The 20,434-nt window shown below is 41.7% G+C and overlaps 1 protein-coding gene across 3 annotated transcripts in view; it reads left to right on the top strand.

Annotated features, from left to right (window-relative positions):
- LOC139268526 (mucin-22-like) overlaps positions 1-12,433 on the top strand; it is a 76,034-nt gene extending 63,601 nt beyond the window's left edge. For 2 of the 3 annotated variants that reach the window (XM_070886795.1, XM_070886798.1), the window contains one exon: positions 4,153-12,433. In XM_070886795.1, coding sequence (XP_070742896.1) covers positions 4,153-4,200 — 48 coding nt within the window. In that variant the 3' untranslated portion in view covers positions 4,201-12,433. The remainder of the gene's footprint in view (positions 1-4,152) is intronic. The other variant, XM_070886796.1, reaches the window with a different exon arrangement.
- Positions 12,434-20,434: the final 8,001 nt, after the last annotated feature.

Raw genomic sequence — 20,434 nt, 5'->3', positions numbered from 1 at the left:
CTCACCTAACCTGTCCAAGTCACCCTGCAGCCTCTTGGCATCCTCCTCACAGCTCACACTGCCACCCAGCTTAGTGTCATCTGCAAACTTGGAGATATTGCATTCAATTCCTTCGTCGAAATCATTAATTGCACTGAACCTTGCGGTACCCCGCTGGTCACTGCCTGCCATTCTGAAAAGGACCCGTTTATTCCCATTGTTTGCTTCTTGTCTGCCAACAAGTTCTCTATCCACGTCAATACATTACCCCCAATCCCCCATGTGCCTTAATTTTGCACACTAACCTCTTGTGTGGCACCTTGTCAAAAGCCTTTTGAAAGTCCAAATACACCACATCCACTGGTCTCTCTTATCCACTCTACTAGTTACATTCTCCAAAAACTCTAGAAGATTTGTCAAGCATGATTTCCCTTTCATAAATCCATGATGACTTGGACTGATCCTGTTACTGCTTTCCAAATGTGCTGCTATTACATCTTTAATTGATTGCAGCATTTGCCCCACTACTGATGTTGGGCTAACTGGTCTATAATTCCCTGTTTTCTCTCTCCCTCCTTTTTTTTTTAAAAAATGGGGTTACATTAGCTACCCTCCAGTCCATAAGAACTGATCCAGAGTCCATGGAATGTTGGAAAATGACCATATTGATTTCATGTGTAAGTTAAGTTTGTAGCAGTTCAATATTTGGTTCCAGAAGTCGGTGAAAAGAATGTCGGTGCAGTAATGAGCTGACCCTGGAAGACTTTAGCATACTTTGGAAGTGAAGTAGAGTATTTGCTATATATGTGGATTAGTATGTCTGCTAGTGAGGTACATTAAAAATATTTGCCACAAAATTTTATGGCGGCGATTGGTTGGGATTGTGCCAGCTGGTGCCCTCGAACACTGACCCCTGCCGGAGTTTGCAGAGTCAGTGGGAGAGTACCTCGATTGCACAAGGCTGGAGAATGGAAGTGCCACTTGGAGCTGCCTGCTTCAGTGCCTGTCTGCCAGGAAACTGTTTGGTGTTACTGGACATCCCTTCTTCCCCCATCTTGGACACTGTTCTGATCAGCCTGCAAGGAAGGACGTTTATTTCTTTTGAATTGTCCTCTTTCAGGATTCAGGATCCAGGCCCCATGTTGGGCCTTAATCCCACTGGTTGGGCCCATGTGCCTACTCTGTGTACCACCCAGCTGTATCCGGACTGAGACTCCGCAGCAGGGACTCCTGGTTTAGGGAGTCTGGGATAGAATTAGTGTGAAAGGTACAGAGGGTGCAGAATTCCTAAAATGCATTCAGAAAACCTTTTTTAGCCAGTATGTAGCGAGCCCAACAAGGGAGGGGGCGGCTGTGGACTTGGTTTTGGGGAATGAAGCTAGGCAGGTGGGAGAGCATTTTGGTGCGAGTGATCATAATTCTGTTAGATTTAGGGTAGTTATGGAAAAGGACAAGGATAAACCAGGAATAAAAGTTCTCAATTGGGGGAAAGCAAATTTTTTTAAGCTGCGTTGTGATTTAGCCAAAATGGACTGGAAACAGCTACTTGAAGGTAAATCAGTGTCAGAGCAGTGGGAGGCATTCAAGGAGGAGATCCTGAGGGCAAGGAGCAAGTATGTTCCCTTAAAGAAAAAGGGTGGGACTAACAAATCTAGAACCCCCTGGATGTCAAGGGGCATACAGGGTAGGATAAAGGGGAAAAAAAGGGAGGGTTATGACCGATTGCAAGGGCACTGTACTGCAGAAACTCTGGAGGTGTATAGAAAGTGCAGGGGTGAAATTAAAAAGGAAATTAGGAAAGCAAAGAGAGAGCATGAAAACATTTTGGCAAGTAAAATCATTTATAAATGCATTAAGAGCAAGAGTAAAAACAGAAAATGCTGGAAATCTCAGCAGTCAGGCAGTATCTGTAGGGAGGAAGCAGAGTTAACTTTTCAGGTTTACCGGAAACTGAAATATCCAGCATTTTCTGTTTTTATTCCAGATTCCAGCATTTGCAGTAGTTTGCTTTTGTGTTAAGAGCAAGAGGATAGCTAAAGAAAGAGTAGGGCCTATTGGAGACCATAAAGGTAATCTGTGTGTGGAGGCGGAAGACATGGGTATGGTTCTTGATGAATACTTTGCATCTGTTTTCACAAAAGAGAGGGGCGATGCAGATATTGCAATCGGGGAGGAGTGTGCAATATTAGATGAAATAAATATAGTGAGGAAGTATTAAGGGGTTTAGCGGCTTTGAAAGTGGATAAATCCTCAGGCCCGGATGAAATGCATCCCAGGCCATTGAGAGGCAAAAGAGGAAATAGCAGAGGCTCCAACTCATCATTTTCCAATTCTCTCTGGCTACAGGTGTGGTGCGAGATTGTACCTTTGTTTAAAAAGGGAGAAAGGGATAGACCGAATTATTATAGGCAAATCAGCCTAACCTCGGTGGTGGGAAAATTATTGGAAAGAATTATGAGACTGGATCAATCGTCATTTAGAAAAAGACACTGATTAATCGAGGATAGTCAGCATGGATTTGTTAAGGGAAGGTCGTGCCTGACTAACTTGATTGAATTTTTTGAGGAGGTAACAAGGAGAGTCGATGAGGGTAGTGCATTTGATGTAGTGTATATGGATTTTAGCAAAGCTTTTGTTAAGGTCCCACATGGCAGACTGGTCATGAAAGTAAAAGCCCATAGGATCCAGGGCAAAGTGGCAAGTTGGATCCAAAATTGGCTCAGGCAGGAGGCAAAGGGTAATGGTGGATGGGTGTTTTTGTGACTGGAAGGATGTTTCAAGTGGGGTTCTGCAGGGCTCAGTACTATGTCCCTTGCTTTTTATGGTATATATGAATGACTTAGACTTGAAAGTAGGGGGTATGATTTAAGAAGTTTGCAGGTGATAAAAAAAAATTGGCTGTGTGGTTGATAATGTAGAAGAAAGCTGTGGACTGCAGGAAGATATCAATCAGGTGGGCAGAACAGTGGCAAATGGAATTCAATCCAGAGAAGTGTGAGGTAATGCATTTGGTGGGGGCTAACAAAGCAAGGCAATACACATTAAATGGTAGGAGACTGAGAAGTGTAGAGGAACAAAGGGACCTTGGAGTGCATGTCCACAGATCCCTGAAGGTAGAAAGCCAGGTAGGTAAGGTGGTTAAGAAGGCATGTGGAATACTTGCCTTTATTAGCCAAGGCATAGAATACAAGAGCAGGGAGGTTATGCTTGAACTATATAAAACACTAATTAGACAACAGCTAGAGTCCTGCGTGCAGTTCTGATCACCACATTACAGGAAAGATGTGATTGCACTAGAGAGGGTACAGAGGAGATTTACGAGGATGTTGCCTGGTCTGGAGAATTTTAGCCATGAGGAAAGATTGGATAGGCTGGGTTTGTTTTCTTTGGAACAGAGGAGGCTGAGGTGAGACCTTACTGAGATGTATAAAATTGAGGGGTCAAGATCAAGTGAATAGGAAGGACTCCCATTTCCCTTAGCAGAGTGGTCAACAGCCAGGGAGCATAGATTTAAAGTAATCAGTACAGGTTTAGAGGGGAGTTGAGCGGACATTTTTCATCCAGAGGGTAGTGAGGGTCTGGAACACACTGCCTGAAAGGGTGGTAGAGGCAGGAACCCTCGCCACATTTAAAATGTACTTGGATGTGGACCAAGAGCTGGAAAGTGGGATTAGGCTGTATAGCTCTTTGTCGGCCAGCACGGACACGATGGGCCAAAATGGCCTCCTTCCATGCTGTAAATTTCTATGATGAATTCCCACACCTGGGCCATCATTTTCCTTGTAAGGGGTGGATGGACAATGTGGAAATCAGCAGAAACAGGATATTCTATTGTCTGAAACAGATTCCTAATTGTGACCTGGGTAGTCTGTAGCCGCTCCCTTTCGGGTGAGAATGTTGGGGTCTGTGTGTTGGTGCTGCACTGTGCTCTGCGACAGGAGGGATGGTAAACTTTGTGCCAATGGTCTCTCCAGATGGAATATTTTCAGTCTCTGCTGTGTTATGGGAAGTAATCATTAAGAGGGCTGTGCTCATGCACATAGAAGTGGCTACTCCGTGAAAACACTTGGAATGGTGCATGATCTGTAGTGGCCACCAAAGGAGGACAGTTTATTTTTTAATGCTGAGGGATAGGGTCTTCTAAACTAAACTCATTTTTGCTTTCATTTCTAGGATGACATGATGGAAGAGGATACTCCTTTGTCTCTCTACAGCTACTAGCAATCATCTTCTGCCAAAAAAAGGTCTCATCAACTTGCACAACATTGCAACTACTGTGTTTTGAAGTATTGTTAGCTGGCATGTTACCAACTTGCTTTTACATGTTTTTTTGTCAGCCTAATTTGCATTAAATGTGTCTTTTTGGTTGTGTTTTAACTCTATTTGGGGAACTGCTATGGTTGAACATTGGTCAAAATTGAGATTTATTCCCTCCCCAAAATATTTCCCTCTATACCCATGGAGCTTTTAACATTCACTTATTTATTCAAGCAAATTTGAGTATCTGCAACTTTTTTTTTTACAATGATTGTGCAAACATTGAAGGCCATTAATGGCCTTTCCTGTATGTCTAATCTTACAGTAGAAGTTGCAGATATCCAAGCATGTGCCAAAGGATCTAGGCTTCTCATTGACTGACTGGGATCCTGTTTAATATCAGAGGTCCTGACCATTTATTACAAATGTCTTGGGTCTGTACCAGTCCATTTCATGTATCCAGTTATGGGCTCGGTACCTTGGATAACACATTAGATTGATTTGAGATCCTATTCCACCAAAATCTTACAATCGCTTACACACAACACTGATCTGTGTTTTTAGTTGATCATTGAAAGTACTGATGTTTTGAGCAAACTCCTTGGAGAGAAAAAAAAATGATATACTTCACCTTGGTTAATTGAATTAAAATTTAAATTGGAATGGTGGAAAGTTCTTGATTTGATTTTAAATACTTGAGTGAGCTATAGACGCTGAATGTCTAGTTTCTGTCCTGCACGCCCAATAATTTACCATACGTAAGGGCTTGCTTTGTATCAGAATTCATCAAATGACTCCACTGTTAAAAGGAACTGAAATGGGATCAAAAGTATAAATTATATTTAGAAGCCAATGTTTTCCTGGATGCTGGAGTATTCCTCTAAATCTGGATCAGTTCTTGTAACAATGGATTGCCTACTGTGGTTCAAGCCCTTGGATTACTTTTATTCCTTCAATGGATGTGGGTGTCGTTGGCAAGGCCAGCATTTATTGCCCATCCCTAATTGTCCTGGAGAAGGTGATGGTGAGCCGCCTTCTTGAATTGCGGCAGTCTGTGTGGTGAAGGTACTCGCACAGTGCTGTTAGGGAGGGAGTTGCAGGTTTTTGACCCAGTGACGATGAAGGAACGGCAATATATTTCCAAGTCGGGATGATGTGTGACTTGGAGGGGAATTTGGAGGTGATTGTGTTCCCATGCGCCTGCTGCCCTTGTCCTTCTAGGTGATAGAGGTCGCAGGTTTGGGAGGTGCTGCCGAAGAAGATCTTGAATCCTTGCCCATGAGCAACAAAGTGAACAATTTATACTTTATGTCCAACTCAAAAATGTAATTTTTTGTAATTGTTAAATATACATCGTAGGGGATTTTTCTTAGCTAGAAATTCCACATACACATTGTTGGTTCAGAGAATGATGGCTCACGTATATTGTTGCGATTCTTGTCGAACAGTTTCTGGGGTGCAATCTTCATCGAAAAGCTTTAAGTAAGGAAAGTGTTTTGGAAGCTCATTTTAAAAATGTGTTACTGCTGTTTGGCTCAGATGCCTGCTTGTCACAATTGGATTTCTGAACTAAAATCATTTTTTGTAGAGGATTTTTTGACTAGAAACCACCTGAGATGGTTCCCTTTTTTAATTTAAAACTAATCATGAATATTAAGATTGGAGTTTCAGTTCTTTTCCAATCTATCTTCTTTATAAAATCTCTGAAATTTGTAACATCTAGCCCACTCCAAAACTGGTTGTGGGTCTTTTTGGTTCCATGTTCTTAAACATCTATTTTTGTGTCAACTGTTTCCTCGTTAATGGTGTTTTAAAACTCTTGCGTGAATCAACAGAAACTGAACTCCAGCTTTGCTATAATGTACAATCTTCAAGATTATTTTTTTAGGCTTAAATGTTAGCTAGCCAGGATTCAATTTAAGGTTGCAATGGTGTAGGCTAGTTTATTGTAGATTTACCATTTTCTGGTATAGATGTTTAGAATTCTGTCACTTCCCTTCCTTCCTTGATAAATTCATATTGTAATTTAATATTGATGCAACAGGTACACGAGGTTTCACACTGTGTTGGTACATGTAGAACTGCTAGGGGTTGTCATGGAGATGGATGGCGTGCTGCTTTTGAGGACTTTGTCTCTACATTTCACCGTTTTGATTTGAGTTCTTTGCCACAGTTCCTATACTTTAGGTTTGATCTTGAATCAAATGCCACCAGGATCATCATTCAGCATCTTTCTGCCCTTCTCTCATCTTGATCTACAATTGAATGTGCTTTTTCATAATTGCCATTTCCACAGGAATGTAGGCTACAATTGCACGAACTCTTCTGAGATCCAGCCATACGAAGGCAACTCCACTAGGAACAGGAGTAGGCCATTCAGCCCCTCGAGCCTGCTTCGCCATTCAATGGCTGATCTGCATCCTCGATTTACTCGTTTTTGTTCCACACCCTTTGCTATCCTTACCCAACAAAAATCTATCAATCTCTGTCTTAAATTTTATTTGACCGAAGGGCCTTTTGGGGGAGCAAATCACAGATTTTCGCTACCCTTTGTGTGTGTGTGTGTGTGTGTGTGTGTGTGTGTGACAGGGGTGGGGAAGAGAATGCTTCCTTATATCACTCCTAACTGGCCTAGATCTAAATTTAAGATTATGTCTCCTTATTCTGGATTTCCCCCACCAGAGGAAATAGTTTCTCTCTCTATCCTGTTGAATCCCAATACTCCAGAAGGCCCTCTAACTTCCTCCCCTCTGCTGTTACAACTGCCTTGAGATAAGTCAACATTCCATTTACGTTCTTGTACCTGTGCACAATGTTCCCTCTAATGTTTAGTTTAGGTGTGCGGTCCCTTTAAATTTGCGGTACGGCCGCACATGCGCGGTATCTTTCCCAGCGTTAGTTAGTGAGCGGCCTGCGCAGGACCTCCCGAAAGCTGTGCAGATTAGGGGAAACGTTGCCTGTGCATTAGCTTTAGTGATTTGTGTACATGAACACCCAAATCCCATTGCTCTGTCTAGGACTAGTGAGAGATGCTGTTCTGACTACTTCTGGACAATTGCAAGCCTCAGATGAAGGATTGTGAGCTGGCTTTCTGCTTTTGTTTAAAAAAAAAACGTACGTTCGTTTTAATGGTGTTGAATATATTTTTACTGAGCTGAAATCTTAACTACTTTGTAGTGATGAAAAAAAATACCTGAAGTTTATTGCTGCTTGATTGAGACTTGTGCATTTAAAAAAATCAGCTGTATAAAGCTTTGATTGTGTTGTGAGTCATAGAAATTTACAGCACAGAAGGAGGTCATTCAGCCCATCGTATCTGTGCTAGCCGAAAAAGAGCTATCCAGCCTAATCCCACTTTGTAGCTCTTAGTCCATATCCTTGTAGTTATGGCACTTCAAGTGCACATCCAACTACTTTTTAAATGTGATGAGGGTTTCTACTTCTACCACCCTTTCAGGCAGTGAGTTCCAGACCCTACCACCCTCTGGTGAAAAAAGTTCTCAACTCCCCTCTAAACCTTTTACCAATTACTTTAAATCTATGCTCCCAGGTTATTGACTTCTCTGCTAAGGGAAATGGGTCATTCCTATCCACTCTATCTATCCAGTCCCCTTATAATTTTATACATCTCAATCATATCTCTCCTAAGCCTCCTCTGTTCCAAAGAAAACAACCCAGCCTATTCAATCTTTCTTCATCGCTAAAATTCTCCAGTCCAGGCAACATCTTTGCACTATTGAGGGTACAGAAGAGATTTACAATCACATCTTTCCTGTATTGTGGTGACCAACACAGTACTCTAGCTGCGGCCTAACTATACAGTTCTCTTTTTAGGTAGGATCTTTTTTTATTTGTGTAAAATCATTAGTGCAATATCATTGATCATTTCTACCAAGACGCTGGAATGGGTGGAATATTAAATTGCCAAAAAGTCTTTATTGGAAATTTTTGCTGAACAAAACTTCCTTTTCGGTCATTCCTTTAAATCAAATTCAATGAATCTGGGCCTGAGCAATATCAATACAAGAGTTCTTATTAACTGGCATGTAACTGTATCATTATGTTGTGCAATGTGTGATCAGAAACTATGCTGAACAATTGCCACCTGGTGGGCTTCCAGACACATCACAATGGGGACAGAGGAGCAAAAAGAATAGAATTTGTACACCAGGTTCTTTTAATCCTCACATTTTTAAAGATAGATCAGATTCACATAACACTATTTAATTTACTTGTTATATTTGCTAAACTCTTCTTTGCCTCTTTAAATATTGGACACATCTTGCACTGAAATTATTTTTTTGAATAAAGCCGTTCCGTAGACTTTAAGACTGAGACAGGTCCAGTTTCTGTTTTTTAAGTCTCTCTATCCCCAAATCATTGACTGGACTAACCAACTCAAACACCATACGAGTGAGATCAGTTTTGCTGATGGGGGGGGGGAAATAATGTTTACTTCACATCTTTATCTTAAATGAGCATTTCACAAAATAACAATTTAGTCTAGTTGTTACAGCAATCTTCTGTTTCTTGAATTCTGAATGGACATGCTTTTATGTACCGTATATACTCGCGTATCATGCGACTTTTGAAGACCTAAATTGTAACCTAAATTTGGGGGGTCGCATGATACGCGAGATACAAAATTTGCGGGTGTGAAGTGCTGGCCAAGATTAGGCTGTTAAGCAGACCGTATCCACGCTGAATCTCGGCAGTTATCTCCTGGGCTGGATTGCAGCCTCTATTGTCACTTGTACTGTATCTTTGCTGTGGTCTAGAGATCGCCACCCACAACTCCCTCTGAAGTTTGCTGCATTATTAGAGGCTTTAACAATCAAATCTCCATCTATCTCAGCCCATACTTCTTTTACCCGCAAACACAGTAGAGGCAAATCCGGAGCCTTCATATTCCCTCCCTTCGTAAATGATTTCTCTCCTTCCATCATCCAGTCATTCCATTTCTTTCTTATATTGTCTTTAAATGGCTTATTAATGGATACGTCAAGTGGCTGAACGACGCTAGTCAAGCCAGCTGGAATGATTGCTATATCGGTGTTCGATTCGTGAACAGCTTTCACAACAGAATCCACTCTATGTTTCATGATTCGGTTGTTAAGGTCTGTATTCGATCGTTGTTATGTGTTAGGGTACTTGTTACGTGTTGGGTACTTGTTAAACTTGTTTGAAAGCCTAGCCTAGTGGCATCTGGTATCTCAAAAAAGTGACTCGCATGATACATGAGATATATGATAAAATCATGTTTTGGGGACGGAAATTTAGGGGTCGCATGATACGTGAGATCGTCGGATACGCGAGTATATACGGTACATGTTTGCAGCCCCTCCCCATCTCGAACGTTCCAACCAACTTACTGCAATCCCACTGGCCACCAGGAAATATGCTAAAACAGAGATTCCCAAATTTATCGGAGGGGGTGAGGTGGAAGGGAAGCAGACTTGAGAGAGGCAACTGCTCAAGTGGTCATAATAATTTGAAGTTGTATTGGAAAATCTGCCATCCAAGTCCTTGAAGCAACACAGGAGAACAAGGTTGATATCCGCCCCCTCCCTGCCCTCCATCAGAAGGTAAAGCTTTGAGGCTCTTCAGCCTCATGTCTTGTGGAGGATGCAATCTTCTAGTGTTATACAAGATACTTAATAGAATAAAGAAAATAAACCTGAAACAATGCTTGCAAATATACCAATGCAAGAAAACGAAGAGCATGGGTTCAGGGTTGTGAAAGACAAATTCAGAACGGACATCAAGAATTATTTCTATAGAGGGTGCTTAGCTATGGAATTGTAGGTTGCCAAGAAGAGTGTTTGAGGCCAGTGGATTTGTTTGTGAAAAGCTAGATCCTGCAATGCTACAACTGGCATTCTGGAAGGACTCTATCAAATAGCTTCTTCATGCAAAGCTATCTCATGATTTTGTAATTCTCAAAACATGAACAAAAAGGTATAAGTTTTATTACTTTTGGATTTTAATATTTCTAATCTGTTAAGATGTGTTTTTTTTTCTATTGTGATTTTAAAAAGGACAAATGCTGTCCTTACTGAATCGCCACATGATTTTGTTTCTGAATGACTATTGGGAAAACTCCCTTTTTATCAAAACCATACAAGCTAGTGACAGATTAAAACCAGATTGGGTAGGTATTTTGTATGTGTCGGAAAACTGGCAGCAGACAATCTGATTTCTGAACAGACTGTAAATGTTTATAAAATTTCAATTTAAAGGCTGCAGTGTTTTTTTTTCTCACCAAAGGCATTTGCCTCATGGAACTATTCTGAATGCTTTTGATTAAATTGATATAAAGAATTCCAATTATCCTAATGACTCCACTGACGCAACTTAGTTTAATTGATGAGATATTGAATAACTGATGGGTCGGCTCCCAGCTGACCCTTTGATACTGATGTACAGTATGTTGCTATTGACCTGTGGGTTTTTCAGCAGATCCAGCAAGTGCTGACTCAAAATGGTAATGACACAATCGGTTCATATAACGCATCAGTCTGAAATTGGAAATCCACTGTACCTTTTAAGAACAAGATCTGGGCTGTTATTTTTTTTTTTAAATGCTGTGGTGTTTCTCAATCCTTTTTGTCATTATGTATTTTAAAAGTTTGGTTGACCCAGGTTGTCCATATTTTTTATCTTCCCACCTGCACAAGTCACTATTAATGTAAAATTTCTAGAGTCAGAGATTGAATCAAAAATGTGTGTTAGCATATGTGTGAGTGAGGGGAGATTTTGATATGTACTGCTAGAGTGCGATAATATTTCTTCCATGTGATTGGGTTATCTCCTTACACTAGCTCTCTGTTCTCTTTTCCCCCCCCCCCCAATGTTCTGAAATTCTTTTCAGGTCAGGAGCATTTTTTTTATTCTTGCAGAATGTGATCTAGTCTTTTCTTGTCTTTTCAGCTAATAAGTACAGTCCTGTATTACTATTTTAAATCAGCAGATGGGCCCTGTACTTCACACTAGTCTTCAGTGGCAGTTCTAACTTTGATGATGGCTAGAAGTTAAATGATGCACTGCTGCTGGTTCCAGAAGTGCTGCGATCCTTTGAAGGCGAGAGTTCATGCCAGGGCCTCTGGAGACAGAAGCTTCCATTTTGTCTGGACATCACCAGACTGAGCACTTAGTCGATGCCCATGGGCAACCTGCTCGTAGCCAAATATTTTCTTTCTCCCAGCCATTGGGGAAGGTCTGGTCACCAGAAATAAAGTTGCAATTATTACTTTCAAACAATCTACGCACATGCTTGTGTAGTTATGATACTGTGCTATCAAGCCTAAGAGATAAATAAGGTATTACAGAACTGTTGCTTTCTGACACATTTGTTTTCAATGGTACGAATTAACCACACCTGATGTGGAGGGAGTCTGGCAGTGAAACATCCTGGGAGCTTGCATTTAATATGACTTTTTTTACTGGCTAAGTTGTCGAGAGAGAACCCTAATATTATTTTTATAAGGATGAAAGCCATTATTACTACTTTGTCTTGAGCACAAATGCTGTGCAAATTATATTTTTTGAGAAATTTCAACATGGTACATGTTAATTTGAAATTTAAGTTTAAAGGGTACTATCCCTGTCAAATGGCCATTTTCTGTGTCGTAACATGCCACTTCCAAAAGATGTTGACGTTGCCCAGATATTTGTATTTTAAAATTCTTGTTTGCTATTGGTAAAACTACAGAATCAAGAAGGCTATGGGGGGACATTTTAAAATAGTACCAGGAATTAGAACCTGCAGAATTGAGGCAGCAATGATCTCATTGTTAGATCTTGAATGCACCCCTATACTTTCCTTCCTATCCGATGAATACTGTTACCAGCCTGCTGGTATTGCCAATTTGCCATTTTATGTGAATTTTTACTTGTTTTCAGGTCAAGACTTTGTTTAGAAAGTTGATTATTCACAATCTTTTTGTGATGTGCATTTAATGGAGTAAAATACACTTGTGAATTATGAGGGGTAACCTAGTTTGCACTATTTGAATTTTTTCTTCAATAAACAAAGCTGTGTGGAAGAACTTGTTGCAAACATTAGTGTAATGTTAATTTCCTATGGAATGTATGTTTGTTGGCGGGAAGTAGGAAATGGAGTGTTACAATCGAAGAATGTTAATTTTATACAATTGCCTTTTATGTTTTTGATTTATTAAATTGGTTTGCCCTTCAACTTGTTGTGAATTCATAAGACGAAACATTAATGAGGAGGCTGTGTGATGCAGTGAGTTAGCAAACTCCCCATCATCTGGTGGGATCTGGACATCAACTAATGGGGTGAATCCATTTTTTTTCTCTCTCCCTCCCATTTGAAGGGTCTCAAATCAAGTTCCTAAATAATCATCATCATCATCATCGGCAGTTCATCGAAATCAAAGAAAACTTGCTTCCACTCCAAAAGTGAGTTTTCGGGTGACTGAACAGTCCAATACGGGAATCTCTGGTGGGACAGACAGTCGTGGAGGAAAGGGTGGGTGGGGAGTCTGGTTTGCCGCATGCTCCTTCCGCTGCCTGCGCTTGTTTTCTGCATGCTTTCAGCGACGAGACTCGAGGTGCTCAGCGCCCTCCCGGATGCTCTTCCTCCACTTAGGGTGGTCTTTGGCCAGGGACTCTCAGGTGTTGGTGGGGATGTTGCACTTTATCAAGGAGGCTTTGAGGGTGTCCTTGAAATGTTCCTCTGCCCTCCTGCTATGTTGGAGTTCCGAGTAGAGCGCTTGTTTTGAGTCTTGTGTCGGGCATGCGAACAATGTGGCCCGCCCAACGGAGCTGGTTCAGTGTGGTCAGTGCTTCGATGCTGGGGATGTTGGCCTGATCGAGAACACTGACGTTGGTGCGTCTGTCCTTCCAGGGGATTTGCAGGATCTTGCAGAGACACTGTTAGTGGTATTTCTCCAGCGATTTTGAGTTGTCTACTATATATGGTCTTCATCTCTGAGCCATACAGGAGAGCGGGTATCACTACAGCCCTGTCGACCATAAGCTTGGTGCCAGATTTGAGGGCCTGATCTTCGAACACTCTCTTCCTCCGTTCCTAAAAGGGATGACTCAACAGAACAAAATTGGCATAAGTAGCATTAAATTCACTTCACTCAACAATTTCAATTCACTTCACAATAGTTTCTTTTCAATTGTTTTAATTCAGCTGACTCCCAGCATTTGTGATGTTAAATCACATTTCCATAGTCCAACAGCAGACTTGTAGATTCGGGGACTAAGCGTCTGCCACTTAGCTATGGGAGACTGACCTAACCCCGCATAAATGCCAGAAGCTGGTTCACTGCCAGACTCTCAGAATCTAAGTGAAAAGTACAGTATAAAAGCAGCTACTGGTGCAGTACGCAGTGTTTTTTTCTGTAATGAGTTGAGGTGCTTCTTTGGGCCAGAGTACAAGGAGCTGCTTCATGTTTGATGTTGAATAGGTGCCAAAGGTGAGAAGACTCAGTGTCCCAGCATGAGCTCTATTTTGATGACTGCAAACACTTGTTTGATTTTTCTGAATTTTCTCTGTCTATTGAAGCTAAAACAACCCAAAATTGTGCACATTAATCTAAATATGCACTTACCAATGAGTCCTACAAGTTTAAATTGATTGTTCTGACTTGCAGTTAGCTGCTTGCAAAATGTATCTGTTTTTGATCATCTTTGTTAACCACTTCACATTACTTTTTAATGTTTTCACTGATCATTTATTACACCAAATATCCCTTTTTCCCCACTTGGTTCCAAAGTATTCATCATGCACGTTTCATCATCTGTTCTAATATTCATAACCTTGTATTTATTCGCATTAAAGTGAAACTGCAGGATCTTAGCTTGTATGTTTGGTCCAAATCCCTTTTGAATGCTATCAAATTACATCATCCTGGTCACTTTATCGCATAGCTTCGAACTCTGAACAATTAGAGCACAAAAGCCCACTGTGTATATAATGCCTCTTTGCTAGAGCAATCCAAAAATATTTTGTCTACCATGCTTTTCCCCATCGCCCTGTACCATTTTTTTTGCATCAATTTTAATCCACTTTTCCCTTTTAAGAGATACAGCGATTTCTGCCTGAAGTATTCCCTGTGGTAAAATGTTCCATGCTCAACTTTCTATAAATACATTTCTCCTAACCCACCTCCTTATTCTCTTAATCACAGTTTAAGTTGATCATCACTTCCACCTGACCAGAGAAAATAGTCTTTTCCTATTCACCCCATCAAAACCCTTCATAATTAAAAACCTTATTAAATCTCCTCTTGGCCTTCTCTGCTTCAATAGAAATATTTCTAGTATAATCAAGTCTAAGAACATAAGCAGGAGTAGGCCCTACGGCCCCTCGAGCCTGCTCTGCCATTCAATAAGATCATGGCTGATCATCGACCTCAACTCCACTTTCCTTCCCGATCTCCATATCCCTTGATTTCCCCGAGACTCCCAAAATCTATCTCTGCCTTGAATATATTCAAGACTCCGCATCCTCAGCCCTCTAGGGCAGAGAATTCCAAAGATTCACAACCCTCTGAGTGAAGAAATTCCTCCTCATCTCGGGCTTAAATGGCCTACCCCTTATCCTGAGACTGTGTCCCCTAGTTCTTGACACTCCAGCCAGGGGAAAACAATATCTCGACATCGAACCTGTCAATCCCCCTCAGGATCTTGTATGTTTCAATGAGGTCACCTTCATTCTTCTAAACTCGAGAGTATAGGCCCATTCTACACAATCTCTCATCATAGGGCAGCCCCCTCATCCCAGTAATCAATCTAGTGAACCTCCATTGTACTGCTTTCAAGGCGAGTATATCCTTCCTTAGATAAGGAGACCAAAACTGTGCACAGTACTGTAGGTGTGGTCTCACCAAGGCACTGTACAATTGTAGCAAGACTTCCTTACTCTTATACTCCAACCCCCTTGCAATAAAAGACATGTCATTTGCCTTCCTTAATGCTCGCTGTACCTGCATGCTAGCTTTGTGTTTCTTGCACAAGGACACCCAAATTTCTCTGAACACCAGCATTTAAAAATTCCTCACCATTTAAAAAATATTCTGCTTCTCTCTTCTTCCTACCAAAGTGAATAACCTCACATCTCCCTACATTATACTCCATCTACCACCTTACTGCCCACTCACTTAGTCTATCTATATCCCTTTCCAGACGCTTTGTCATCTCCTCACAGCTTACTGTCCCACCTAGCTTTGTATCATCAGCAAACTTGGATACATTATACTTGGTCCCTTCATCTAGGTCATTAATATATATTGTAAATAACTGAGGCCTCAGCACTGATCCTTGCAGCACCCCAGTAGTTACAGCTTGCCTACCTGAAAAAGACCCATTTATCCTTACTGTTTTCTGTCCATTAACCAATCCTCTATCCATGCTTAATACATTATCTCCAATTCCACTGCCCTTATCTTGTGCAGTAACCTTTTATGTGGCACCTTATCGAATGCCTTTTGGAAATCCAAGTATACTACATCCACTGGTTCCCCTTTATCTACCCTGCTAGTTACAGCCTCAAAAAAACTCTAATAAATTAGTCAAACAATATTTCCCTTTCATAAAACCATGTTGACTTTTTAGTACCTTTTCTCTACCTTTTTATATTAAGTTCATCATCCTCGTTAAACCCTTGGTTCCCCACCATTTTAGGTATGCTTTTTGCGTCTTCTACTTTGAAGACAGATAAACAAATATTTTGTAACGTTTCTGCCGCTTCCTTATTCCCCATAATTTCTCCTGCCTCTATCTCAAAGGACCAATGTTTACTTTGCTACTCTCTCCCTTTTTACATACTTATAAAAGCTGTTAAAATCTTTTTTTTTATATTTCTTGCTAGTTTTCTCTTATCCCCCTTTTATCAAATGTTTTGGTCATCCTTTGCTGGTTTCTGAAACTCAGGCTTACTACTATTCTTTGTAACATTATAAATTTCTTCTTTCAATCTAATGCTATCCTCCTTCAGTTAGCCACGGATGGATCACTTCCTGTGGCATTTTTGTTTCTCAATGGAAAGTGTGGGAACTTGAAGAAGAGGGGAAGATTAATTTTAAAATTACAAATGGGTAAGTGATATTTCGGAGGCAGCGGACCTGCGTGGGAGCAGCAGCAGGAGCTGAGGCGGAGGCTTAAAAGGCAAGGCTCAACAGACAACATTCGGAAGGGACGTCAGAGTTTAAAAGTGACGTTAGCACAAGGGAAGTAGCTAATTGGTAAGTTTTTTTTCTCTCTTAAGTTAGTACTTAGTCTTTAAAGGTTAGTTAAATCAGCTGATTGCTGAGTAGTTGCTGGGTGTGTTTTGCTAAGGTTTAGAGTTTAGTTCTGCGTGATAGTTCAGAGTGTAACTAGAGGGATGGCAGGGCAGCTCAGTCCTGTGGATTGCACATCCTGTGGCATGTGGGAAATCCTGGATGCGCAGCCGGGACGACCACGTGTGCAGGAGGTGTCTCCAACTGCACCAACTCGAGCTCCGCGTGTTGGAGCTTGAGCGGCAGCTGAAATCACTGCGGTGCATCCGTGAGACTGAGAGCAGTGTGGATAGCACGTTTCTAGAGATGGTCACCCCACAGCTTAAGAATGTGCAGGCAGATCGGGATTGGGTGACCGACTGACAGAAGAGGAGGACTAGGCAGGTAGTGCAGGAGTCCCCTGAGTCCATCTCGTTCTTCCAACCCCAGTCGGTACTCTGTTCTGAGTACCAGTGAGTGCGATGGTGGCTCTGGAAAGTGCAGCCAGAGCCAAATTCACGGCACCATGGGTGGCTCGGCTGCACTGGGGGGAAGGAAGAAGACTGGAAGAGCTACAGTGGCAGGGGATTCAATAGTCAGGGGAGCAGACTATTGTTGCCTCCCTGGTGCCAGGGTCAAGGATGTCACTGAGCAGCTGCAGGGGGGGGGGGGGGAGGAGGGGGAAAGAGAAGGTGAACTGCCAGAGGTCGTGGTCCATATCGGGACCAATGACGTAGGTAGAAAGAGGGATGAGGTCCTGCAGGCAGAGCTTGGGGAGCTAAGAAAGATTAAAAAGCAGGACCTCCAAAGGTGGTAATCTATGGATACTCCTGGTGCCACGAGCTAGTGAGTACAGAAATAGTATGGAGCAGATGAATACATGGCTGGAGGACTTTAGTTTCCTGAGGAATTGGGACCACTTCTGGGGGAGGTGGGACCTCAAGAGAGCCGGGACCAATATCCTCGTGGGGGGTTTTGCTAGTGCTGTTGGGGAGAGTTTAAACTAGCTTGGCAGGGGGATGGGAACCTTAAAATAGATTTAGTAGGGAGGGGAGTAAAACTGGAATTCGAAAGCAAAAATAAAGAAAGTGAGTTTGAAGGAGAGGAAACAAGCAGGAAAAAAGGGTTTTAAAAAAAAAAAAGTTTAAAGGCACTTTGTCTAAATGCACGTAGCATTCATAACAAAATAGATGAATAGACAGCACAAAGATACAAATGGGTATGATGGCCATCAGAGAGATGTGGTTGCAAGGTGACCAGGACTGAGAGTTAAATATTCAGGGATATTTGACAATCCGGAAGGAAGGACAGACAGAAAGGAAAAGGAGGTGTGGTAGCTCAATTGATGAAGGATGGAATCACTGCAATAGTGAGAAATGATATTGGCTCAAATGATCAGGATGTTGAAACAGTTTGGGTGGAGATAAGGAATAATAAGGGGAAAAAGTCACTGGTGGGCGTAGTCTATAAGCCCCCTAACAGTAGCAACTCTGTTGGTCGGAGCATAAACCAGAAAATGGTGGGGGATTGTAAAAGGGGAACAGCAATAATCATGGGTGATTTTAACCTCCATATTGATTGGACAAATCAAATTGATCAGGGTAGCCTTGAGGAACAGTTCATAAAGTGCTTAAGGAACAAGTTCCTTGAGCAGTATGTAACAGAACCAACCAGGGGGCAGGCGATCTTGGCTCTGGTCCTGTGTAATGAGACAGGATTATTAAACAATCTAGTAAAGGATCCCCTTGGAATGAGTGATCATAGCATGGTTGAATTTCAAATTCAGATGGAGGGTGAGAAAGTTGGATCTCAAACCAGCGTACTAAGCTTAAATAAAGGAGACTATGAAGGTATGAGGGCAGAGTTGGCTAAAGTGGACTGGGAAAATAGATTGAAGTGTAGAATGGTTGATGAACAGTGGTGTACATTTAAGGAGATATTTCATAACTCTCAAGAAAAATATATTCCAGTGAGGAGAAAAGGGTGTAAAAGAAAAGATAGCCATCCCTGGCAAACTAAAGAACGGTATCCAATTAAAAACAAGGGCATACAAAGTGGCCAAAACTAGTGGGAGGACAGAAGATTGGGAAGCTTTTAAAAGCCAGCAAAGAATGACTTAAAAAAAAAGATTAAGAAAGGGAAAATAGACTATGAAAGTAAACTAGCACAAAATATAAAAACAGATAGCAAGAGTTTCTATAGGTATATAAAAAGGAAAAGAGTGACTAAAGTAAATGTTCGTCCCTTAGAGAACGAGACCGGGGAATTAGTAATGGAGAACATGGATATGGCAGAAACTCTGAACAAATATTTTGTATCAGTCTTTACGATAGAGGACACTAACAATATCCCAACAGTGGAGGAACTTAACACAATCATGAAGGAGGTGGTATTATGATCACTCTGCGCCAGAGGATCCTTTACGACAGTAGGTGCTCTTTCTATGTTATTTCTATGAAGATCCATCTGAGGACATGCCCATTCATCTTTCCACCAATGGGGCAATACCTGCACAACACTAGAACGGTCAATGTCCCCATCCCTATCCTCCTAAGGACAACCACCAATTAACACACATAACTAGCCGAGGGTTTTCAAATCCTACAGAAATTAATGCTATTGAAACATAGAAAATAGGTGCAGGAGTAGGCCATTCGGCCCTTCTAGCCTGCACCGCCATTCAATGAGTTCATGGCTGAACATGCAACTTCAGTACCCCATTCCTGCTTTCTCTCGCCATACCCCTTTATCCCCCAAGTAGTAAGGACTTCATCTAACTCCTTTTTGAATATATTTAGTGAATTGGCCTCAACAACTTCCTATGGTAGAGAATTCCACAGGTTCACCACTCTCTTGAAGAAGTTTCTCCTCATCTTATCCTTAGACTGTGACCCCTGGTTCTGGACTTCCCCAACATTGGGAACATTCTTCCTGCATCTAACCTGTCTAAACCCGTCAGAATTTTAAACGTTTCTATGAGATCCCCTCTCATTCTTCTGAACTCCAGTGAATACAAGCCCAGTTGATCCAGTCTTTCTTGATAGGTCAGTCCTGCCATCCTGGGAATCAGTCTGGTGAACCTTCGCTGCACTTCCTCAATAGCAAGAATGTCCTTCCTCAAGTTAGGAGACCAAAACTGTACACAATACTTCAGGTGTGGCCTCACCAAGGCCCTGTACAACTGTAGTAATACCTCCCTGCCCCGTACTCAAATCCCCTCGCTATGAAGGCCAACATGCCATTTGCTTTCTTAACCGCCTGCTGTACCTGCGTGCCAACCTTCAATGACTGATGTATCATGACACCCAGGTCTCGTTGCACCTCCCCTTTTCCTAATCTGTCACCATTCAGATAATAGTCTGTCTCTCTGATTTTACCACCAAAGTGGATAACCTCACATTTATCCACATTATACTTCATCTGCCATGCATTTGCCCACTCACCTAACCTATCCAAGTCACTCTGCAGCCTCATGGCATCCTCCTCGCAGCTCACACTGCCACCCAACTTAGTGTCATCCGCAAATTTGGAGATACTACATTTAATCCCCTCGTCTAAATCATTAATGTACAGTGTAAACAGCTGGGGCCCCAGCACAGAACCTTGCGGTACCCCACTAGTCACTGCCTGCCATTCTGAAAAGTGCCCATTTACTCCTACTCTTTGCTTCCTGTCTGACAACCAGTTCTCAATCCACATCAGCACACTACCCCCAATCCCATGTGCTTTAACTTTGCACATTAATCTCTGGTGTGGGACCTTGTCGAAAGCCTTCTGAAAGTCCAAATATACCACATCAACTGGTTCTCCCTTGTCCACTCTACTGGAAACATCCTCAAAAAATTCCAGAAGATTTGTCAAGCATGATTTCCCTTTCACAAATTCATGCTGACTTGGATCTATCATGTCACCTCTTTCCAAATGCGCTATGACATCCTTAATAATTGATTCCATCATTTTAC

The sequence above is a fragment of the Pristiophorus japonicus genome, chromosome 8 (genome assembly GCF_044704955.1).
Source record: "Pristiophorus japonicus isolate sPriJap1 chromosome 8, sPriJap1.hap1, whole genome shotgun sequence".
Lineage (NCBI taxonomy): Eukaryota > Metazoa > Chordata > Chondrichthyes > Pristiophoridae > Pristiophorus > Pristiophorus japonicus.
The sequence above is the reverse complement of the archived record's forward strand: the minus strand, read 5'-3'. Positions and strand labels throughout refer to the sequence as shown.